Here is a 25,414-nt window from a genome sequence, read left to right on the forward strand (position 1 = left end):
ACTTCTGATGGCAGCAGCCAGCTGTGAAAACTGAGACAGGGGCCAGAGTTGCTCCCGTGGACAGAAGGAAGAAGGCATAAATTCTTGGCAAGAGAAGCAATAAACCTTCATCTTCATATCTGCAGCCTCTGAGACCAAGGAGAGTCCACCATGGAACAGGCACTGTGAGGAGGGAGTGGCAGCATCCCCAGCTTATTTTTTTCTCTGTCTCTTCTTTTTGGGTTCCTGGTTCTCATCTGTCTGCTCCGCTGTGCTGCTCTGGAGAGGGGAGGGACAGAGCAGCAGTAGAGTGTGATTGTTTTTGTGTGAGTAGTCTAAGGAATGTTTATCTAGAGCAAGAAGCCAGCTGTGCAGAACAGGGTTTAGCTCTTTTTTTTCTCACTAACAAAATGACCTGAATATGGGATTCCTGTCAGCCACTGAAACTTTCTCCATGGGCTACCCCCCCTCCCCAGTTCATGCTGGAACTTAGATCACAGGCTACCAGTGGCACAGAACAGGGACCCTGTCCTGGGTTCTGGCTTGTTGAAACACTCAGGAAAATATGGACAGAAGCACCAATAAAAACCTGGACAATCAGCAGAGTAAATTGTTTATTTTTCTCCGCCAGCACATTGCACTGCCTTCACCAGCACTATGCAGTAGAGATGGGTCTGAGGAGAATGATGCCTTGCAGAATTTGCCCTGCCAGGTCTTTATCTACAAAAACTTGCATACAAAACCACTTTGCATTGTGCTGCAAAGGTCTGATCCTGGCCAAGTTTCACTTCTCCAAGACCAGGGACACAGAACTGGTGCATGAAAATAGAGGCTGCTCGAGGCAGAGGGCTGGGGTGCAAGGGGTGTTCTGAGGGAAACTGTTCACTCCTTCCTATCAGCTTAGTATTAAAGTGAGAGCTAACCCGGGGGAGACAAACTGTTCTAACCTCACACATTCCTGCACAACTCACAAATACAGCTGGCTTCTAAAGAGGAGGAAACCTATCAGTAAAAGCAGCTGAATGAGTTCTGACCTGGTCATTGTGTGGCTCATTCTCAGCCTCCAGGGAGTTCTGCTCCTGCAGGGCGCTGTCCAGCACGGACGCGTTGATGCGGAAATCCCGCGAGGTGCTTAACTTCATGTACTGCATCAGGTTCACCTGCAGCAGCCAAGGGGAAAACATTAAGCCATGAGCATCTTAAATTTAGTTTTCTACCCTGCCTAGTCCTTTGCACAGCCCTGGGACAGAGTTCATCACAGTAATAATGCAGGATTGAAGCACAAAGTGGGTGAAAAAGCACCTGCCCCTGTGCAGTCCAGGGGTCCATTTACATTTTCCTAAAAGCCAAGTGATTGCCAGCTACTCCCACTCTCATGTAGGACCTCATGGTACATTTCATGATAGTGAGGAAAGCTGGCACAAGGTGTGCATGTTCCTGCTCCACCAGGAACCACTGGTCACAGGCAGGACTGATGTTGGCACAGGCTGGTATCAGTGTGGCAACAATTCAGCAGTGTTGGGCCAGGAGCACGGGCAAGGGCTGAAAGGTCTTTACATCTTCATAATTTGAGCATTAAGAGAGACTTGAACAACAGCCCTCCACCACGCCATTGGTGCCACTGTTCCACCAGGTTCAGGTCAAAGAAGATCTCTGCTTTACATTACCTTTGACTTCTTCGAGAGATGGATAAGGAACTTCTCATATTGCTCAATCGCAAAAATCAGGTTTGGGATTGGCTTGGTGTCCCGAAGCACCTTGGCCTGAAATGTGAGAGGAGTGAGATGGGTCAGATTTGGAAGGGCACAATGGCACTGTAGCATGACATGAAGACCACAACATTCCCTGTTTAGAAAAGATTCTTCAGCAGCCTTGTTCTGTACCAGTCCTGCCCCACCCAGCAAGCCTTGCCAGCTTTGTCACTAGTTTTAAACTGACACCCAGGATGGTCCTGCAGTGAGGCTCTCCTGTGCATTGTTTTGTGCTCTGCCTGCAGTCCACAGCCCTGATATCCCTGTCAGCAGCTCCTCTGCTCCAACTCTCCCAAGGCACCACAAGCGCAGGCCATCCAAGCAAGGAGCACCCTGACATTTCACCACATTGTTGTCCTGCTTATTTACCACAACTGGTGTTTGTTCCCCATGGTGACAGAGTGGTAAAGGACATGCAGCATTTCAGCCTGTTTCCATACACTCAGGGAAGAGCTAGGAAGATCATACTTGTGGCTTTTAAACCCTTAACATCACAGGAATGTCTGGGACAGCTGACGAGATGGAGGAAATGCTGTCTGGGAGCACAAAGAAAGGACATCAAGGACCAGGAACCTGCCAGCCTGCTCACTTGCTACCAAACAAATAATCCAGTTATTTTCAACTGCTTTACTTTAGTGGAATCCATTCCTTTCTTCATCTTTAAATGTACTGATAAAATTAAGAAACACTTAAGGAGGATGCAATTGGTTCCCATATCTATAATTTCATAGCTTACCCTAAATGGTAAAAATATCAGACAAGGCAGACTATCCAGATTGACCTTTGTTTCATGTCCATGAGATTTTAAGCTGCATTTAGTGAAGATAGCTTTTTTTTTTTTTTTTTTTTTTTTTTTTTTTTTTTTTTTTTTTTTTTGTGCTTTTTTAGACTTTTCTGTGAAGTTACTCTGAAGTAGATTAAATTTGATTTTTACTTAAAAGCCCAAATGACAAATTGTCTGGTGATCTGTAAGAAGCCACCAGGTACCACAAGCCTTGAGGTACATGATCCTGCAACTACAGCCCATGTTCTAATGGAGTGAGTCAGTCTTACCATTACTGTGGAGACTGCAGCAGCTTCATCCTCTTTCTTCTTCTTTTTCTTCTCTTCTACAAAGCTTAAGCTCTCACTGTGGATGTTCTGAAGGAGGATGCCAAAAGATGTGTCATTAGAGGGCAAGCTGGAAAAAAAGGCCAGCCAAGAAAGGCCAGAGAAGTCCTTGCTCTAGCCAGCTAACAGTATCACCAGCTAGATAACAGAAAGGTAGCAATATAAGGGTGGAATTAGGTTTGATCTAAAAAAAAACAAACAAGAAAGAAACTAATTTCATAATTTATACATTCAGAAATGTGCATGTATGATAAGTCCCCAGTAGTGATAGCTCTGCACACCATGACACCTTCCCCAATATGTTGTACAGTTCCTGTGATCCTCACACAAGTACCCAGTTCCTCTCCAGGCAGATAAATCCCAGCTCCAGCACTGCAGTCTTTGGCACCCACATTACTTCACACCATGATGACTGCAGTGTTGTTGACCTTTATTTGCCATTGTGGTTAACAGCAGTATTAATCTCATCCAAAAAACCCCATATGAACAGAGGGAAAAAAAAACCCAGGTAAAACCCAGCTCCTTTCCTGCTCAAGCTGCAATCAGCATGCTCAGTCCCAATGGTACTGAAATGTCTTACGCTATATTTGACAAAGTAAAGCTTGAACTGTAAGAAACTCAGGTCATGTCAAGAAGATTAATAATCCCCAAGGGTGCCCGTGTACTGAAGCTGATACACCACTCAGCAACAGATAGACTGCCTGTGATTCTGCCAGTTAATTTAGGCCTTACCTGTACGTAAGTAATGAATGAGTAACACTGTGGGGTCAGATGGGAACCTGAGAGCTTCACCTGTAAAGGAGCAGAGAGAGAGGCTGGTGTTACTCCTAACTCAAGGCAATGAGCCATTTCCCCAGAAATTTGCTCACACTCACCAGCTTTTCCAGTCTTCCTGGAATTGTATTTGAGCTGCTGCGACAAGCCTGGATATACTGCAAGGAAAACATGAGTTTTTCTAGGTGTGCTGTTCCCATCTTGTATCCAGGCTCATACAATGGCACAGTGAGGAGGGCAGGATTTGCACAGCTATCTTCCCCAGTGGATTGTTACATCCCAAATGCCATGCCTGCATTCCAGAGCTGTGAGAAGAGAGCTCTGGGGCAGTCAGTCACCACTTCATCTCAAAGGAGCTCCACAGGCCTGTGTTTGATGGCCCAGTTCCCCCAGGTCCTGCTTTAGGGCATGGGAGTGAGTGGCAAGGGCAGGGCTGGTGAGAACACCGTGAGTGCCCTTCATTGTGCACACAGTTGTGTAGAGGAACCCACAGCACACACTGGAAACAGCAACTCCAATCCATGCAAAGCCAAATTCAGCTGGAGAGAAGCTTTCCTTTTATCTCCACTGGTACGACTATCACTGCTCAGAAAGGTCATGAAATTGAGGGCATAAAAGCCAACAGAACAAGGGCTCAACTCCTTCAAGAGATCAACAGCCCAGTCCCGAGCATAGCTGCTGCCAGGGGTCACTGTGAGCTTGCTGCAGCAGATGGGGAGAAGGTTTTTAGCTCAGAGGCAGCCCACTGTCAGCAGAGCACACTCACGTGTTTGATGAGGGAGGTGAGAATTGCATATGTCTTGCTGAGGCTTCTCAGCAGTGTGTCCACACAGCTCCCTGCTGGGAGTGCAGTCTGCACCAGCTCATGATAGACTGTCAGAAGAGTGCCCAGCTGCAGAATTACACCTTTCTCCAGAGCCTGAGTTTGGTTTGATGCCTGAGAGGAGTCTTCTGGAAGAAAGAGATGGATATCTGGTGAATATATATCTAATGAATCCAGTAGTGCAGGTGGCAGGCACAAAACACCATCTTTGTGTCTGATGCATGAAGACCCAGTGGGGCAAGGGGAAAATAATCACTGGAGAGATTTTATGACAACACCCTTATCTTACTTTGTTCATGTGGAACCAGCTCAAGGGAGAGCTTAACCTGGCCTCAGATGATGCTATCTCAAAATCCTCAAATATATTTTCGCTCTCTGTCTTTATCTGTTTTTGACAAAGGTGTAACAGTAAGAACTGGATCACTTTCATTACCTGATGTGTCTGACCCCAGACTGGTGAGTTTCTTGATAAGCCAATCCACCTCTTCAAGGACCTTATCCACCTGACCCAGAACCAGCAGCTGAGACAGAAACCAATAACAAAACAGGTATTTGGAGGAGTTTGGCACAACAGGAAGCTGCAAGCTGCTCCAAGCACAGTAGTAGCCCTGGACACTGCAGGTGTCACACACACACACTGTTCTGACTCACACAGACTGTGGGGGCTGCAGTCTTGGCATTCACTATGGCAAAATGGCACCGACCCTCCACTTCTACATCCTGGGCAGAGGAGAGAAAACAAATTCTGGTGAGTAAAACTTCAACTGCTGTCACATAGTTTGCACCAGAGATGCACTCATTTCTGACAGCACTATGTGATGAAGAGCTCAGCTCTTCCTGCATCATACCTGATCTATATCTCCCAGGCAGGCGTGGATGTCTTGTGCAAGTTCCCGCAGGAGACTGACAGGGCTCTTGTAGAGAACATGGACACTGAAGAGCAGAGACAGCAAACCCTTGCAGCAAGAAATATCCTCTGTGGGGAAGAGAAAGTGACACAGTGCCAGGTGCAGAGCTTGCCTAGCTACTTAGGAACATCAGACATCCAGTGAGGCAAAGTCTCAGATTCAGTATGGATTTAACAGTAGGTGAAAATCCTATCAAAATACCTCAGCTACAAAAGCAGGGTTTAAAACATCAGGCATCCCATATAATAGGGCAAGGGGAACTATGGCCCACTGGAGCTGTTTTGTCATAGAAAATGGTGACCAAAAGCACTGAGAAAGTGCAATACAAACCCTGGCAAAAGTACTGTCTTTCCAGAGTATAAATCCCAATTTGATCCTAAATAATAGTGTAGAAAAGTCAAGTATGTGAGCTGCTCCCTTTCCTTCAGAGAAGCTAATAGTTTTAGAGATGGAGTTCCCTCTCTAATACTTGTACTCATAATCACAATGTTGTGGCAATCTGCCACAGAATGGGACCTGGATGGATCTTGACAAAGAGGTAAAACCAGGACAGAGCATGTAAGGGTCTAATATCAGACCTGACACATCACATCTAAATGTGCTCCTCAAAGCTTACTTACCAAGAGCATTTTCTTTGCAAACTTTGACTGTCCAAGTCAGGAACTGAAGGAACTATTTAGGAGGAGAAAAGATATCATGACTTTGAAACAGAATTCAAAACACAAAACTACTACTACTACCAAAAATTCAAGACAATGAATCACAGTAGAGGAAGATGAGTAGAGAACCCAGCTGTGCTCTGTGAAGTTCCACAGAGCTTAGCCTACTAACGAGTCCTAACAAGTCAAAAACTGAGACCCAGGACAGGGTAATGGCTATATATTCCCTTAGACAGAGTAACAGCTCCATTTAATTTAAGGTAAATGATGACTCCAGACTTCTGGCACAGTTAGTGCAGTTCCTAGCTTGTAAAATTGGGGCACTTTAGCAAATGACTCCTTGCATAGAAGGAATTAGGCACTCAGCCAGTTTGGACTGGACACAAGTCTGCTGGCCTTTTTTGCCTCTGCTCCCATGTGGAGGCCACACCACAACCAGACTATGTTAGGAGTCCCTGCTCAGGCAGACAGATCATTCAGGTGCCCAAAGGCAGGATCAGAATGTGCACGAGTCAGATAGCAAGACAACTTCCTCTTAAGTGTCCTTGCAGGTGTGTGACAGGAGAGCCCTTCACAGTGTAACAGAACTGTCCCTTGCACCTGGTGTGGTCTGTGGGAGGAGGCAGGACACACATGGCAGAGCCCACAGATGCCAACCCTGTGTGACAATCTCCTTCCCACACCCATGGCTGTGACACCCAGCCACCAGCTGAAGGCTGAGAAGCACCTGCTGCGAGGCTGGATCCAGGAGTTTGGACAGTGTGGAGAGAACGGTGATGAGTGACTGTGTTTCCTTGGCATTGAAGTCATCTTCAGCACTGCTGAGCTGGTTCACCAGGGACCTCTGGGTAGGGGAAGGAAAACACTCCTTGAGTGTGAACATGTGTTGCATAAGCAGATAACCAGAAGCTGCAAGCAGACAAAGGGATCAGCAGCAAGGAGAATGACGAAGAGTACAAAAACAGGACTCTTCTCAAGAACAAGTGCTGATTTTTGATAGGAGTGCTTACACACAGGCTTGCATATGGTCAGTGTGACTTTTAGAATACTCAGGTAAGTTTATGCTGCACTGAAGAACCTAGAGTTCTGTAAATACACACGCAAGTCCACCCAGTTCTGTAGGGCACTCAGAAGAAGCTTTCCTTAGGGTTCAGAAACTTCACTGAACTGCTAGTGAATCAGTGCCACAGTTGCTATCACATACTCAGCCCTGTGGTCAAGCAAAAGAGAGCTAGCAGTGTTTCCTGCCAGAATCCCAAATGCTTTGGAACACTTGCAGCACACAGTGGTACTCACCTGAAACTGTCGGATCTGGAAGGCAGCTTTCTCTGTGACATTAATATCCGTTTCTTCTGCGTCACCATCAGTAATATCTGGCAGAGACAGAGAGGTGCAGAAAAAAACCTAAATGCCAAGAGCAGAATACAGGATTTATTTCCAAAAGTGGGAAAGACTGCTCACAGCTAGAGGAGGAATACAGACTGCAGAACCATGGTGAGCTGAAAAACATGTTAAAGGCAAACTTCAAATAGATGAATGCTCTATCAGACCCCAACTATCCTCTGCTGACAGACTGAGAGCTGTAAAAAGGCAGGTAAAATTTATCTCTGGAACTTGTCTCTGGTGTGAAAATCTACGCTATTAAGCCCACTTTGTTACTGAGAGACAAGAACCAGACCCATCTCTCCCTAGTTATGGATAGAGGGTGCTGGGTCCCTACCTGCCCACACATGGGCTGGAACCTGGAAGGTAGAAACCAGAGCAGAATTGTACCATGTGCCTACCCAGGGCTTGCAGAAACTGGGGGATCTTGGCAGAGTACAGCTGCTGCACCGTGTTGAAGATCCGCAGCAAACCTTCCAAGCACAGAAGTGAAATGCTTTTGCCCTTCTTCTTCCCTGATTCTTCAACAACGGTGGGAATTGAAGTGTACCTCCAAAGCAGAACCCTGTGGGATGGGAGATGAGATTTACTCCAGTAAAACTGGCTGCACAGGGCAAGAACTAGATTCTACTCTTAGGATCACATTTTTCATATAACTAAACTGGAAGGTCTTTTACCTATAGGAAAAGAGTGGAGGAAGAGATCTTTTTAAAGAAGATTTTATTTCAATGTCAGCAAAACAGCTACTGCATTCTTCCTGCACAGCTAAATAATTTAATTCTTTCCAGGTGCCAAGGGACCTTCCAATCCCATTTCAATCCATCTTTATACACTCATTTCTTCCACTCAGCTTTCCCTCTTTCTCAGACCACCCTGACCACTCGTGTCAAATCCACCAGTGACAAAAAGAGCTTTTCTTGTGGCAGTTTGGGTCTGTGAAATGTCAGAATTCACTACAGAGCTATCTATAAATAAAATCAGAAAGGTAAAGGCAGGCAAAGCAAAGTAAAAAGCTGTGAAGGAAAGCAAAATTGTTTGGCCCAAAGGAGACTTTTCTATTTGTAGGCAAACATCTTTTTCCCGCTTCCCTAACTCTACTTCTTCCCTTTTTTGTTCTCTCTCCTTTCTTCTCATTAGTTCTGTTGCCTGCACAGATGATCTTATTCTGTTTCAATGTCCAATCACGCAAAACATGTAGCTCACATGTAGTCCTAATGACTGCAACAAAAATAGCCTCTATTATTTGGGGTGAGACACAAAACCGGCATTATGCATGGCAGGGGTAATTTGCATTTTGTGCTCTCTGCTGACTGGGCTCTGAAAAGACCCCATGCAGATATGACCTAGATTCCAAAAGACATTTACATGGTTCACATTCTTGGATTTCCAAAGGATTAGATGCATGAATGTCTTCAGGCATCTTGCAGAAGTCCTAAACAAACACTTTCTAAAGCTTGTGTCCCTCATGCATCTGTTTTGTTCTGTAGCTCGAAGTGAATTTTAACTTTGCTGCATTCCAGAGGCCTCAAGAATCCAGCCTATAATCATCTTACCTTCTCTCTGACAATGAGTGATGAACATGAAGTCAGAAAGAGGCTGAAAATGTTTGATGGCATTTAGTTCTTCCAGGCCAAGTTATTAAAGCTGTATCACTCACTGTGGCACAGAAACTGTAGTGCCCCCACCTATTCCTCAGGAGCACAAAAAGGCACTGACCTCAACCCAGCAACAACAACAGTTTGCTACGGACTTCTTTCAAAACCCTACCCTGGGAATCAAAAATCCCTCATGTCTCCACATGCCACACTGACTCACTGCGTGATTTTGCAGAGGTTCTGGAACATCTTCTCTGGGTTTTGTCCATCTGGCCCGTCCGTTTGTCCCGTCTCCTCCAGCTGCTGCACCTTCTGCAGAGCGACGCTGACGGCGTAGCGCAGGAACTCCGTGCTGGAGCGCAGCACAGCCAGGCTCTCCTCGTGGCTTTGGGCATTATCCCTGCAGGCCCAGGAGAGCTGTCACACAACTGGGCATGCACAGGGGAAGCTCAGGGCTGGCCTATGAGGTCCAAAACTTAATAAGCATTTCCAAATAAAATCTCTGGCTGAACTGAGGGTGGAAAAGACCCTTTGTTTTGGTAGCTTGTAGTGAACACTCAGAGGATAAGGGTTGCACCAGCCTTTCCAAGCATATTAATGAATTGTTTGAACTGGTGTCTGGCTCTGCTCCACAGAAGACTGGACACCTTCTCACCTGAACAGAGCTGTCAGCAGAGTAGATACAAAACCCATGGACAGGAAGCTCCGTGCAGTTTTGTTGCTCGAGGCAGATTTGTTCTTTCCAGCTTTCTCCTTCAGGATTTCGGAGAGTTTGTTGTAACATGTAAACAGGCCTAGGACATCCTCAAATTTGTTCTTACTGCAATAAAATAGTAGAAAGCATTAATGGAGAAAATGCATTCTTGGAGTTTCCCATTTGAAGCTGTCAAATTACACAATGACGCTGCTAAAATGATGAAACCCATTATATCTCCCTGCCTTCCCTAACAGTGTATACCTCACCCAATCCTCCTCAACCTGCTCTTCTACAAAATGTCAGATCCCATCTCCCACAGCACATGACATTCCAAAGGAAAACACTTCCCAAGGCTCTGTGAGCGGCTGTGCCACGAGGCACTCACGCTCAGATCACTGATTCTGTGTTGGCACTACCATCCTGTGCCTGCAATGAAGCTGTGCTCCAAAGAGCTGGGCAAATAATAGCACAGCTAGTGCTGGAGGGTAAGATTTAATGTTTTACCTGAAATTCCCGATGCTGAAATTGTACTCAATCAGAACCTCACAAATTCCCATCACCTGGATGGCATAGATGTTATTTTTCACACCGACACCAGAAGACAGCGAAAAATCTGCTGATTTATCCTGAGAGGTAAAGGAAAGAAGTGAAAAATCTTTTCAAAACCTGACAAGAACTCGGCGTCTTCTCCCACTGAGTCAAAATCTGAAAATCTGATTTACCAGTTCAAAGTCTTCCAACTCGCTCTTGATCATTCGTCGTGTGACAGATTCTAACATATCTTCAAAGTTTTGCTCAAATCCCACGCCCTCCTCCTCCTCCTCCTCCTCCTCGTCATCTTCAGCTCCTCGGCACAGACGCACGGTGCTCTTGTACCAGGCCAGACAGTGCTGGATGCAGCAGAGCAGGTGGGCCTGGAGGAAGCAGCCACAGTCACACTCAGCCTCTGACCTGTAGGTCACTGGCAGAAGTGGACATGGGCCAGGCTGTTATGGTGGGATGTAAAAGCTGTAGCTGCCTTTGTAACTGCCTTGAGTCTCGAGGATATGCCTCATTCCCAAATTGAGGGGATCAGTGATCTCACACACAGCCACCCAGTTCCAGCTTCAGACAGTTCTCTCTGACTGAGCTTTTCTAGATGGGATGTAAAGACTCAACTCCCACCACTCCTTCCACCCAAGCACCTCAGGTAGTGAAGGAGATGGAAAGGGAATTTCCAAAGGGACTCTCACTCTACTTGACATGTCTGAGCCCTTCCTGGGTTTGCTACTACACACAAACTTCCTTAGGGGATAACAAAATGATTAATTTGAATTTGTTCTCTTGGAAATCCAATAGATCATTGAGGTCTCATCTCCAACAATATCAAAGGAGCAAAACCAAAGGACAAATCCTTCCCCCTGCCACACAAACACTGCACAAGTATTTTATGTGGAATTAAGTTCAAGGAGGGAAAAAAACCCCGCAGGGTGAACTCAGTAGAGGATAACAGAAGAACACTATTCCTAGAGCATTTTTCACACAGGTCCCCACAACCACTATGCTTGGGGAGCTCTAATAAATAGCCTGAGGCAGGGGTGAGATGCCCAGCTCTGGTGCCATTAAAAGAATTGCTCCAGGCTAGAAGAGGCTGAAGAAGCACAAGTTATTCAGCTCATGCAGGAGGACAACTAAAATGCTAGTAACAGATGAGCCTGCAGCTGTGGCCAACCAATATAGCTCTTACCAGTGGCTCTTGCAGAAAGATTTGATCTCCTTGAGCCATAATACATCCCTCTAGTTTGAGTGGAGGCAGGAGGTCTGGCTGGGGCAAGTAATATTGCTTTATCTGTCACAGAAAACAAGAAATAAAAATAACCAGTTACTTGGTAACTGAGCCTCTTAGGATGCTTGAAAACAGAGCACAATAATCTTTGTACCCCATTCTAGAGAGCAAAACCTGGCACTGTGATAAGGGGACTATACAAGTACAGGAGCCACGTCATCTACTCTACTGGTGATTAAAATCCCTTCTTGAGTTGCTCCTGTACCTCAGCCAGGACACGTCAGTACCCTAAAACAAGATTAGCTGACCACTTGCTGTTGTGTTGCCTCAACAAGTAACATCACTTGCATCCCACCTGCAGTGTTACCCCTCCTTTAAACAGTGAGGATCAATAGCTGCTGCTGCTGTAGAAAGTTATAGATACATAATGATGCTATTAAATTTTACACCTTTACACCAACTTACTATTAAGTGCCCTCTGTTACCCAAAAGCTGTCTTGGCTCTGTTCATGTTCCTTTCTCAGACCCTAGACTGTCATGGGAAAGCTGGAATTAGTCAGCATGAACTCTTTGGATGATTAAAGGGAAGAAAATTACTTGTCTCAAAGAAAGCACAGCCTGTCCAATGGATTGAGGAAATGTGATTGTCTTGTTGCCATGAGCAACACTGCTGGGGGATGAGTTAATCCTCCCAGATCCTACATGGACTTGGGTATTCTCCCGATGGGAGGACAACAACAATAATTACTGTGTCAGCACATATTCTTGGGGAACTATGGGAGGGTAACTGCTGTGCACTGCTAAGGAACAGGGAGAGCACAAAGAACTTCTCTGGACTCACACTTCCCACAGCACCTAAGAACTGAAGGGCTGGAAAGAGCTCCAAGAGATCCTTCCTCTTCCACCTCAGGGCAGGAAATGAACCTGTCTCCAGACGTTTACCTGGTCTGCTCTCTCAGCACAGCAGGGGTTTGAACACCTCTTTAGGGAAGTGTCACAGCACTCAAATATGTTTCCAGTGTGAGGGAGAACAATTTCCCCAATATTTAACCTGAATTCTTTGCCATACTGGTTGAAGTGCAGAATTCCTAAGAGTGCCTGGAGCCCCACCACAGAGCAGGACTTTACCTGGGACAACAGTGTTTCCATTATGGAGCTGGCGAGCTGGGAGTTCCTGCGAAGGACATCATAAAAACCCTGGAGACAGGAAGGAAGGACAGGTTGGCTGACACAACAGAGAAAATGAACCACAGGCACAATAACTTGGCGTCATGAGATAGCAACGACACTTTGGCACCGCCAGGAACCATGAGGAAGTAACAATGTGTTCAGCGTAAAACTCCATACCTGGCAAAGCAAAGGCACCACAGAAAGAAGGTATGAATCAGAAAAAGTATGAATTTCCTCACAGGGGCCCTCTCACAAGCTGTATCTCCCTAGCAGCAGTGGCATCGAGCCCAGAGTGACTTTCACTGCTATTTAACACTAGCACAAGATCCAACTTCAAACTGTGAAACCCTGCTTCAAAGGCAAAACAAGCCAGTGGGGAAACTGTAGGAGGCAACAAATCCTGCAGACTGAGAAAGCTCAGTGGATGGATAAAGCAATGAAAAAAGCACAAGTTTTCTAGCAACAGTGACAAATACACCCAGAACTTGCAGCTCATCAAAGGTCAACAACCCAAGACACGGAAACAAAATCTCTCTGACCTGTACAGGTTTATTTCCTCAAGCTGGTACCCCATGGTTATAACACAACCTAAGATATGCACCCAAAAATGGCCCTTTATAACAGGCCTATCACAACAGACCTAAGGACAGCCAAGATTTTATATAAACTTGGAAAAGAAGAGGAGAAAAGATAGATCTCTGATGCAGTCTCTAAGGAAGTTTCTCCCTACTCTCCAGATAGGGTTTTCTTTGGAGCCCATAGTTAACTCTCAACAGCTCCACATCTACCCAATGCCTGTTATACCACTCCTTCTCACAGGGCAGCAAACATCCTTCCCATTCCCTAGGCCCTACCACAGCAAGAAAGACTCTGACATGTTTTGCTCTTAAACAATGCATGAGCTGAAGATATATCGACATGTCTTTGGGTTTATAATGGTCAAAAAAACAGCAGCAGAAGGAGTGAAAATATGTTACATGTGTCCCATGAAGAACAAAACTGAGCTGAAAGGCCATTTTTCACAATAACATGGTTGTTGTTTACCTGAGGCTAGAGAAGAATCAGACCACAGAAGAGCTTGTGGCTGTTTAAGAGACAGAAGAATCCATGTTTACCTCATATAACATGAGTCGAACGTCTGCTTGCTGGCTCAAACATCGCCTCAGGCTGCCCAGGATTTCTAGGCAGAAGGCCTCATTAGCTGCAGAATTATAGCAGGCATGAACATCTGCCTGGACCTGAGAAGGAACATTAGTCACGTTATTCTGGTTACATTATCACAACACACAGGAGCAAGGTGGTAAGTGTCTGGCCCTTGAACAATCACTGAGATAGTCCTTGTGCTGCCAGGCTCCTCATCATGGTCATGGAGCAGTGGGAATGCTCCCCAGAACACTGGTGCTGTGAGAGAGAATGACTCTGAGAAGCAACATCTCTAGGCCAGCTTCTCTTTGCACTTCCTAAAGCTTTCCTTACAGGAAGGAAATCTTGACTGGATTTCCAGGACTAATCTTTACTAAAGCCATATTTTCATTCTGGGGGAACACTTCCCTTTTGAGTTGTTTCAAACAGTGCACATCAGACACCTCAGACTGCCTCACATGTCCACACAGGGACTGCAGAACAGCACTTACCTGAGTGGCACCAATGGCCTGGCTGCACTGGGAAGAGGACAAGCTGCCCAGAACCTTAAAATTTCTTAGCAGGAGCAAAAAGCCAGCGACTGCAGCTTTACGAGCATCGAGCTGCCTGGGAATCGGGACAGGAAAGAGGGTTATATAAGGAAACGTGGAAGCAAGAGGCTCAGAAGCACATAAAATATCAACTCACCAATGAAAAAAAGGCCACAAATACAGAGTGACTGGGCCCTGTACAACTGTATTTCCCAAAAGGGCAGTACAGTCCCAAACAGTCAAGAGCTGGGCAGTTTTTGCTGAAAACTCACCTGCTCTACACTCTCATAATATTTAATCTCCTTTCTGTCCTTACAGTGCTCATACTCAGGGAGCATCCAGGCCAAGACCCAAATATTAATATCCCTTGAAAGCTGGGAGAGTGTCACAGACCTCAGAGCTGGAAAATTCCTAATAAAAACCTGCTGCTTTGCTTTGCTCACAGAAACGCCAAGCCTTTCCCAAGACCAAGTCCCTTGCTTTGAAAAATATTCCTAAATTTTTGAATTCTATATTCATAACCAGGCAGCCACTGGCCAACAAAATGCAGTCTACAATCACAGCAGGATGGTTTACTCAAAGCATGACCAAGACGACACCTTGTAAGGGATCATTGGTTCTTTCCAGACCCTCCCTGGATATATTCAACTGTGCTAGACACATGTTGGCACATAATTTTGCCTATGCATTTGGAGGCCCCAACAGCTTTCTGAACTTGCAAAGCCCATTCATTCAGATGGGGGTTGGGATCTGTGTCTCAGTTCAGTGGAGCTGTGACTGTACTACAGTTCCAGGCTAAAGGGACAGGAGATGTCACTATCTAGTTATGGAAAGAACACTGTAAGAAAATACTTAGCAAAAATAAAATAATACTTCTGCTCCAAAACCATAAATGAGGTGTAGAATTTTTTTAAAAAAATCCTCTCCCCAGCTTACCTGGAAAAGATAGCTTTTTGGAGAACAAGTATCAGGGAGTCCCTCACTGACATGCTGACTTTGAGCAGAGGCTGGAAAGGAAAATAACCTTTGGAGAGAAAAGCACTAAGGCATGCCAAGCCCTTGGGGCATATGAGCTCATCTTCCTTAGGCCCATCTGGCCCTGCATTTCCAGTACTGTCATCAGTACAGTAGGAAGACCAAAAGATCTTAAAATAGACAAGAAAACCCATAGAGCTGTGGCAGTGAGACACCTTTGCAGGTTAGTGAGGACACAGTGCAAGGGTTTAGGAAAATAACTGTTATCCCCAGGTAGGACAAAGCAGGTAAAAGTTAAAACACCAGGGCAATATCTCAGCCCAGGCAAAGAGGAATATTGACATGGAGCTTGGAAGGAGAAAAATCAACGTGACAGCTACAGCTGTTCAGCTAAACACTGTAGACTTAGTTATCTACAGGGTGCAGCATCTGGGCATCTTCCAGATGAAAGGTCAGCACAGAGCAGTTTTGGTCCTACACCATATGCTTTTTGCTAGAGGGCACATGCAAATCCATGCTTGAAGAACAGTTCCATGCTACACCGAACAACCCACAACAGAGAATGAAGGCTCATTTCATGAGGAGGGTTATCAGATCATGCATATAATTGTGGCCCAGAGCTGTCACTGGAACTAAACTAGCAAGGAGATGCAGGGAGAAATGCAAATCTTTACCTGTACTGCCCGGAGGAGCCCTTGCACTGTGTCAATGGGCAGAAAGGACAAATTGTCAAAGGTCTCTGTGACTTTGGAGGATGAAGTCTGAAGCACGAGAGGAGCAGACACAACAATACTGGACAGCAAGTCTGAAAAATAAAAGGACAAAAAGAACAGCTGATGCCAAGGGGCCAGAAAAGCCTGAGCAGAAGATGTCTCTAGAGCTAACAATTACAGACTAATCAAAGACCTTCCATGACACAGAGAGGTCATGACAAAATGAGCATCGACAAACTGAGTCTACTGCAGACACCAAGTATTAAAAATGCTCCCAGCCCAGCTGAAGGGCCTCACCCCACCAGAGGGCACTGAGGTGTAAGGGAAGAGGCTGCAGCACTGACATCCCAGCAGCCCCAGTGGCTCCCAAGGACGAGAAGGCAAGGCTGGGAACGTGGAACAGGCAACTGACTGATGATTTTGACTTTCTGTGCGTCAGCTGTTCCATGGCAACTGCCTGCAAACATACTTTTCACCTGTGATGAATACAAGGCAATCTGATGCAGCTGATACCTCAGTCAGAGGAGAAGGAACAACTGATTTTCTTGGCTTCAGGTCACTTCAGCAGGAGCCTCAGATAGCAAAATCACATCCTGGGCTGCATCTAAAGCAGCTTGGCCAGCAGGTTGATGGAGGGAATTCTCCCCCTCTACTCTACTCTACTCTGCTGAGAGTCTCCTTGGAGTACTGTGTCCAGCTCTAGGGTCCTCAGCACAAACAGGACAGAGACCTGTTAGAGCAGGTCCAGAGGGGCATAAAAATGCTTAGAGGGCTGGAGCACCTCTGCTTACTGAGATGGGCTGAGAGAGTTGGGGTTGGTCAGCCTGGAGAAGCAAAGACTTTGGGGAGATCTTGTAGCCTTTTGGTACTCAGAAGGGGTTTATAAGATGGGGACAGACTTTTTATCAGTAGCTGTTGTGATAAGAAAAGGGCTAGTCGTTTTAAACTGAGAAGGTAGATTCAGAGTGGTTATAAAGAAGAAATTCTTTACAGTGAGGGTGGTGAAACATTGGCACAGAGAGGTGGCGGATGTCCCCTTTAACATTCAAGGTTAGGTTGGATGAGGCTCTGAGCAACCTGATCTAGTGGAAGATCTCCATGCTCATCACAAGGCAGTGGACTAGATGACTTTCAAAGGTCCCATTCAACTCAAACCAAATTTTGTGATCTATACTGTGTTTTGAGGAGCTGTGTTGTGACTGTCCACAGAGCAGAGCACATTTCTCTCCCTTTCCTGTTACCTATGAAGTGGCTGACAGGAGATGCTGCTTTTGTGAGGACTCTGTTCAGGACCTGCTCAAGAATATCACTTCTGATGGGCTCATGAACCTGAATGAGGAAGAACAATAAATAAAAATCAAAACCTTTAAGATATTCCTGTACTTCACAGCACAGGCATTGTACAGTACAAAGCAAATCCAGATCTGACAAGTAAGCAAGGATGGTCACCAGAAGTCCCCTTTCAGCTAAGTCCATACAGATTGATTCAGATTTCATCCCAGGACAATCAGAACCACCACATCAAGGCACACACAGTACACTCAGAACATAATGGTTCCAATCATCTATGGGATGAAAATTTACCAAATTGGTGAAGATGAATGGGTTTCAATCCCACCTTGTCAGATTTTATTTGTACTTCTGAATTTCTCTACCTTCTCTACCTCTGCAGTTTCTTGGAAACTGTAATAGGGATTACACAAGTATCATGACAGCTGGAACAGATTAGACTTAGATCTTTGTGAAGATGGCCTCTTCCAGCTGGAAAGGGGCAAATAGGAGACAAAATGTAGCATTGTTTGCAAAGCACTCACAATGGATATAGCAGGCAAGGTTTTGACGCTGTTTACCAGGAGAGAATAAGAACAGAGTTGTTCTCCCCCCACCAGAAAAAAAAAAAAAAAACAAAAAAAAAAAAAAAAACAAAAAAAAAAAAAAAAAACCAAAAAACCAACTAGTCCAAAACCTACATTACCTTAAATGTTTCCAGCAGGATACTTGCTCCCAGTCTGCAAGCCTGCTGGGCTGGCATTTTTGAAAGGCCATAACTGTTATCAGCAGCTTTTCCTCCAAAGGGCTTTTTTGGTTCATAGGATTCCATAAGGCTGAAGCCAAGATCTACCAGGCCCTGAGTAACGTGGTCCCAACCAAATGCACTGAGGAAAACATTAAACAGATGAGGAAAGAAACAACTTAGCCATAGGAAAGTTTAGATTAGAGCAGAAGTAAAATCTTCTGCAATCATTCCAGGGTCCAGAGCAGCAGTGAGAGACACTTGATGACAGCAGGGAAGATGACAGCCCTCACAACCCTGTGACTGTCCTTAGGCTGAGGGACAGCTGCTCAGCACATCTCTGCAGTCCTGGTTCTCCATCAGAATTCATTTCCAGCCCAAAGGTTTCCTCACCATGGGGAATGACCTCAGGTCTGACCTGAACACAACAGTAGGCTACAGTTGGGATGCATGAGCACCCTATTGATGTCAAGATCTTCAAGTTGGAGAAGAAGAGAAGAGGAATGCCTCCCATCAAACTAAAGGACCACTGGTGACAGACCAGAGCTATCCCACAGGATGTTTAAAGGACTAACCAGTGAACCAGACTAACCAGTGAACCTATTCCTCATCCCTTGGTCAGAACACAAACTACAGCCAGCAGCATGACTCACACTACAGATTAGGCCCTGATCAGTTTAATCCTTTGTACCACCAGACCCTGAGATTTGAGGTAGAAGGAGCAGATTTATACAGCCACACGTTGTTTTTGGGGTTTTTTTTTAATTCACTAATATAAAACTGGGATAAAACCTTTGGATTTTGACACTGATCCCTGCCGGCACGTGGTCAGAAGTATTCAGCATCCCAGAGTGTTTTAACAAAGCTGAAACTCTCCCCACTCCTAAAGCCCATTGAATGTTCTGCAGCACGTGGCAGCAACTCACCTATTTTTCACCACTTCCAGAATGACAGCAGTTATGTCATACTGTTGAGGAAACAAATCCTGCAGAAACTTGGAGGCCTGAAGGAACTGCAGGTCCTTGCAGCTTCTTGTGATTGATGTTTTCAAGAAATCAAATATCTGGAACATAAAATCATTAAGTGTGAGGAAATGATCTATGAAATGGGACCTGTATAGTCTTGGGTATGTTCCAGTAAGAGCACCAGCCAGCACCAGACACAAGTTCCACTACAGCCTGCCAAAAATCTTAACTCACTTCTTTGTCAGGACAAATACACCAGTCTCATTAAGTGCCTCAAGGAGGGTGACTTGCTGCCAGATGCTCTTCATGTGGCCACCACAGAGCCAAAACGTTAGAAAAATAAGACTGCTTTTCTTCTCATCCTACAATACCAACCCACAGGAATCACTACTCTGGAAAATTGTAATATTTCTCTGGGGTCTTTCACAGTGTTCACTAAAGTACAACATACCAGTGATCTAACTGCCTACTCATGAGCATCCTGAAAGCCTTTTAAGCCTAATTCTGATGGGACTCTGACCTAACCATGCTTCCTTTCCTTTACAGGGAGTGCAGAGTGCATCCCCAGGGAAGCTCTCTGCAAGAGATTACAAGATGTGTAATCAAGCACATACCTGCTCTTGCAGTCTGTGTTTTACAGCAACTGACAGCAGAAGGGCCACGCTGAAGGGACACAGGGCTCTGCCAGGGTCCTTCTGTTGCTCAGTCTAGGAAACAGCAAGGAGCAGTGAGAAAACTTGTTATCTTTAACTGAAACACCTTGGAAATTCAGGAAGCCATCAGGCACATGTTTCTTCAAACATAACACAGCACTTGCTAAAGAGAACATGACTGCAAATCATAAAAATTATTAAATCCCTTGTCCAGATAATAAATTAAGATTTTTAACCCCGCTTCAGTATCTTCAAGAACCGTGGCTGCTCCAACCCTGCTATACCTTCAGATGTCTAATCAGCTCCTCGCCCAGATCCTGGTCCAGGTTGATGACAGAAACAATGTGGAGGATAACGGTGCCTTCCACGTGGCGGAGCTGGTCCAGCGGCATTGTGGCCACCTCAAGGTCCACTGACCTGTAAGTTTTACCAGAAAATAATAAGCCATCCAAAGGCAGAGATCATTCCTTATGGATCAAGAAGGATGTTCTTGTACAAGGTTAAACTGTTCAAACTGAAGAAGCTGTGGGTAGGACCAGTGTGACTAAAATACCCAGGCAGTAAAGAGAGGGGGTGACAGAGCAAGAACTTACTGTGGAACCTTCTGTTCTTCCTTCTGTCTCTTATCCAGCTGATTGAAAAAACTGATGATTCCTTCCAGAACAGTCTTCTTACTGCCCTGCAAGGCAGGACACGACATTAAGCCATTGCAGGGCCTGCAGTATCCCAGAGAACAATACTCAATCCCATACCTATCACAAATCACAGGGTATCCCTCATTTCCCTCCATAAATTGCTAAGGCAGGTGAGCGCTCCTGTATGGCTCATTTCCAGATTTCCTGTTTTCATATTTCTTTTGAATGCACTTATTTCTTTTGACTGCATTATCGAATTGCTGGAAGAAACTCAAGCTCTCAGGTGTTCTGATTGTCCGTTATTTTTTTTTTTTTTTTGAAGCTGTTATTAATTAGAAAGGATCCTTTATGTTTTAATCAATTGGGAAGGCTTTCAAACTCCTAACCTTAAATCTAACAATACATTTTGGCCAGTGGACCCAAATGACCCTCTATAACACACATATAATTTGTCTTTGGATCATCTTGGCATTGACTTGGTCACAAATGAAGCAAGGAAAAGAGCCAGATCACCCTGATAAGGGCAGAGATGTCCCTGGCAGTCTCTGCTCTGGAGAAGAGCACAGGAGATGACACATCCCCAGTACAAGCCAGACTACAGCCCAGGAGACATTCATAGTGCATGAGCTATTATTATAGCGTGCAGATCACAGAGAGTGAGCAAAACCACACTGAAAAAAAATCAATCCTCCCTGCTATCTGCTAGGTCTGTGCTCATCCCTTTTTTCCCAAAGGTTTGCTTCCTTTCCCACAAGGAAAACCAAGATCCCATTTTTCTCTGAGCAGTCAGTTTCTTCAGGCTAGAGAGTTAGAGGAACACAACCTACAGATGTTCCACTGTGTCTCTACAGTGTGGTTTGGGAACAATCAGAATCCCTGCCAAAATCCAGACTATAGATCACTCTGGACACTTTTTTTTTCTGATGGAATAAACCTGGGGAAAATCCATTTCCCATGAGCTTTTACCTTTGCAGAAAGCAGCAGCAGCTGATAGACCAGAGGGGGAATTTCCTGCAGGTCTAATTTGGAGAACATCCTAAGGACCTTTTCCACCACAAACTGCAGCTCCTCTCCTGACAGTGGAATATCCCTGTTGAATCAAAGATTTATTTTTTTTTTATAAATACATTATTTATTTGCCAAGGCTTACTCACATATGGAATAAAAACCATGATGCCATGCCCAGATGTGTTTTGCATCCAAATGGATCAGGTGTGGATGCTCATTGACCAGCCATCCATGGTGCTTTGCCTTGGCATGGTCAGACCTATTTGTACTTCCCCCAAACTGCTTGTGAAATAGGACACAGACAGGGCCACAGCACAAGTCGATGGTGAAGAGAAAAAGAATTACCTGAACATGTTGGCAAGATGTATTACACACTGAGGATCCCACCTGGTAAAACAAAGATATGTTGGAAGACTGAGGGCAAGCTGGATTATCATTTAGCTCTTCTCTCCTACAGAATTATTCAACGTCACCATTTCCCTGTTACATTCTGATACTAAAATGAGAAGCCAGATTTCCACCAGAAATCATCAGCACCAATCTAAACCCCCCCTCCATTTCCACAGTTCTGAACTGCCCCAGCCCCTCTAATAATGAAAGCCAGAAAAGGAATGAAAACAAGCATTTCCTGAGACCAGTTCATGCAACAGTCTCACAAGATCTGGGAACAGGGTGCACCCTTGCCTTCCCAGCTAGAGAAAACACTGTAACAGAGGGCACAGATTCAAGGATGACAGGACACACAGCTCATGGTGATGCCTTTTTCCAAGCACAATGTGAAAGCACAACATTTTGCCACGTAACCAAGACCTGCCAGACATACATACTTGCTGGAGCAGAGGGTATTTATCAGCTGTTTCTTAAACTCTTCCCCATTCAGTTCACCTGAAAAAGCAAAACTCTTAGGAGTTGATTCCAGAGGAAGGGAGGACAAACTGCAGAGAAGGAGCTGACAGGGGTTACCTTTCCCATAAGCCAGGTTCTCCTTTGAACTGGCCAGTGCTGTGAGAACAGTGGAAAACAGCTCCAAGGATTTCCCGTTGGTCAGGCTGCCCCCTTTAATAACATCCACAAACAGGTTGGCAAGCTCTGCTAATGCATGGCCTGGCAGCTGGCGGGCCTGGGAGTGCACACAACAGGAGAGAGCCTGAGGCAGTACACAGAATTCCACATATACATCCACATTGGCACCAAAACCCAGCAGAAGACAGAATTTCTTACAGGGAAATGCTCCCTTTAAAGGAAAATTCAGCCCTGAGATCTCTGTTTTGTACTGTTTTTTACAGAACAGAGCAATAAATCAAGATTATGTGATTATAGGTTTAGAGTTTTGAGCCTAAGACTAAATATCTAAAGATAATCAAATTCATACACTGAGCCAATTCCAATACCAGCTAATCTAGTGTAGGGAAGATCCATGGAAAGGACACAACTAATTTTCCTCAGTGGCTTAGTGAAGTATCTCAATTTGCATATTAAATTACACTCAGCAGAGCCCAGCAAAGCCAGCCCAAAGGAGCTTTACCTCCAGCATCAGCAGTCCTATGATTTCAGACACCTTGCTCAAATGCAGGTCCCCTGACTCCACCAGTGGGACACAGTGCTTGTAAACCTGCAGTCTCCTGAGAACACCACTTCTCTGGGAACAGGGGGAGCCTTAGAGCATGGAAACAGAGGGACAAAAGAATGGGGGGAAAAGTTATGCAAGTAATAACACGTTGCTAAACTCCAGGAAATCAGCAAGGATAAACTGTCACCTGGCTGCAACTTCCTATTTTACCTATCCGACAAAATAAATAAAAAACCCCCAAAGAACAGGAAATGAGACACCTGGATAAAGTAGGCAGCCACCCTGTTATCACATCCCGTGGTTCACTCAACCTGCTGCTGGAGATCAGGAAGTGTCAAAGTTTTGAGAAGAACCAGCTTGACAATCAGCTTTTATCTGTCCAGCTCAGTCCTACTGCGAGGTCCCCAAGGGCTCTCAAAGTAAATGGCACTTACCACGGGCTCATCACAGCTCTAGTGCAGTTTGCTACCTCCCCGCAGGTATTTATGGATGTCGTGTTTCCCTGTGACAGCCCGGGCGGGGGTTTCTTACCAACAGTGACATTTCCCTGGGCGCTGCTGAGCACAGGCCGCACCCACCGGGGCCGGGGCCGCACCCCCCGAGCGCGGCTCCCACATCACCCACCTTTGAAGATCCCTCTCAGCAAAGCCGCCGTCTCCCTCCCCTTCAGGGCCTGCTTGGTCACCATGTCACCCAGCTGCAAGAGAAGGGGACGCCGTGAGGCGGCGGTGCGGCCCCGGCGGCGCGTCCCGGCCCGGCCCGTGGGCAGCGCGCACCTCGCCCTCGGCCAGGCCCTGCAGGGCCTCCTGCAGCCGCTCGGGGCCCTCCTCGGCCGCTAGCGACAGGATGCGCTGGGCCATGGGGCTGCGGGGCCGCCCGGGACCGCCCAAGACCGTCCGGGACCGTCGGGCCGCAGCTCCGTTCCCCGAAATTCCCGCCCGGAAGTGCCCGCGCGTCGCCCGGGGAACAGTTCCCGCCCCCGGCGCGCGCTTCCCGCCCCGCTGCCCTCAGGGCCGCGGGTTCGAGTCCCGGCAGTGCCACTGAGGCACCGAGTCACAGAGTGGGTCAGGATGGAAGGGACCTTGGTGGGTCACCTGGCCCAGCCTCCCTGCTCAAGCACTCTGCTAGAGCACATGGCACAGGGCTGCAGCCCGATGGTTCTGGAATGTCTCCGTGAGGGAAATCCACAGCCTCTCTGGGCAGCCTGTTCTTGGTCGCTGCACAGTGAAAAAGGGAATGGAGTGGTGTGCAGGCACGTGGGGTGGACAGCCGGGGGTACCGGGGCATTTGGTGGCCATTCAAGGCCACCCCGCATCAGCAGCGAGTGCCACCCACGTGGGGTGCAGATACATTGGAGTAAACCCCTTAATTCCGGGGGACATGAGGAATGTCCCTTTTGGCGTACCAGGAGGTGTAGCCCGCCTTTAAGCAGCGGGATTTGGCCAAAGGAGCCGGTGCCAGCACAGCGTGGGAGCTTTCGCAAGCCCCGTGCTCACGTGGAGCGGGAGGTGATGCTGCTGGGCGAGGGGAGCGGGTTTGACATGGGGCTGTGGGGAGGGGGATAACCACATCTGGAAGAGACATGCACTTCGGGCTCTGTCACAGTACATTAGGGTGGGTCCTCCTTGAGGCCCATTTACCCAGGACAAAACACTGGCTTTGTCATGCTGGGTTGTACACACATGTGTCTCCAAAACTATTTCACTTGTAATAACCATGCTGGCCAGGATGCCCAGGTGGCCCAGGGATCACAGGTTCTTTCTGGCACCCCAATAGAACATTATTTGGTCTATTTGGGAAACCTCATGCTCTACCCCTGTTATGTGCAATCTTGCACTGAGCTGCACACAAAGGTCCAACAGGATGTAAGAGGGAGCTGAGCCTTGCCCCAGGGCTGGTGTGGAAAGGGGATGGGAGGGTTGGGGTCTCCTCTAAGAGCAATGCACAGTGCCTCTGGCCACGGTGGCATTGCTCAGGGGTTTGGCACAGGTCTGAATTTTCCCTCAGCAGCACCCCCACCTTTCATCTGGAGTCTCGTGCCTTCCTCCTCCTCCCTCCCTCACATCAGGGTCTCAGCTTCGCTCGCAGGACAGCCCCATGTGGAAACCAAATCCGTAAATCCCAGAGGCATTACAAAACATGCCTTGTGTAAGCCCCTTCAGCCCTGCTCTGGTGCTTAGTCCAGCCCTGCTACCTCCCCAAAATCCCCATCATGGTAAGAACCTGGCCAAGCTCCTCTCCTGGGCTTGAGCAAAGATCCTCACCACATCTTAACCCAGCTCCCACAGCCCTTGACCCAAAGAGTTAAGGCTACAAGGGCTCTCCTGCCTTATGTAGCTTCAGCATGCTGGGGCATCCCAGAAAAACCATTTTGCCATCCTCCTGCACCCACATGTGGACTCACCTGTGTTTCTCCCACATCCTGGGGTTCCCTTCAGGATCTATGGCATCTCCCTGGGGGCGGCATGGGTTCCAGTTCCCAGAGCTCTGAGCAGTTAATCATCACTTGAGAGCATTGTAGAAAATTTGCCTGTGTCTTTTTTTTTTTTTTTTTTTTTTTTTTTTTTTTAAGCTGAAAGGGGCCTTGTATGCAT

The 25,414-nt window shown here is 46.5% G+C and overlaps 1 protein-coding gene across 1 annotated transcript; it reads right to left on the minus strand.

The window, feature by feature from the left end:
• Positions 1-152: 152 nt before the first annotated feature.
• Positions 153-23,508, minus strand: FANCI (FA complementation group I; the record flags this gene model as incomplete). The annotated part of the gene is made up of 36 exons (XM_083870659.1): positions 153-258; positions 1,014-1,139; positions 1,647-1,742; positions 2,784-2,870; positions 3,573-3,632; positions 3,716-3,772; positions 4,381-4,565; positions 4,871-4,958; positions 5,089-5,157; positions 5,286-5,413; positions 5,966-6,017; positions 6,732-6,848; positions 7,301-7,377; positions 7,789-7,952; positions 9,203-9,382; positions 9,638-9,802; positions 10,184-10,305; positions 10,402-10,593; positions 11,406-11,507; positions 12,573-12,641; positions 13,730-13,852; positions 14,249-14,363; positions 15,224-15,294; positions 15,937-16,067; positions 17,217-17,304; positions 17,951-18,131; positions 18,916-19,052; positions 19,569-19,661; positions 19,892-20,024; positions 20,201-20,286; positions 21,209-21,332; positions 21,596-21,637; positions 22,078-22,135; positions 22,214-22,370; positions 22,776-22,906; positions 23,445-23,508. The coding sequence occupies 36 exons, from the start codon at positions 23,506-23,508 to the stop codon at positions 193-195; spliced, it is 3,936 nt and encodes a 1,311-aa protein (XP_083726785.1). The 3' UTR covers positions 153-192.
• Positions 23,509-25,414: the final 1,906 nt, after the last annotated feature.

The sequence above is a fragment of the Zosterops lateralis genome, assembly GCF_965231275.1.
Source record: "Zosterops lateralis genome assembly, chromosome: 13".
Lineage (NCBI taxonomy): Eukaryota > Metazoa > Chordata > Aves > Passeriformes > Zosteropidae > Zosterops > Zosterops lateralis.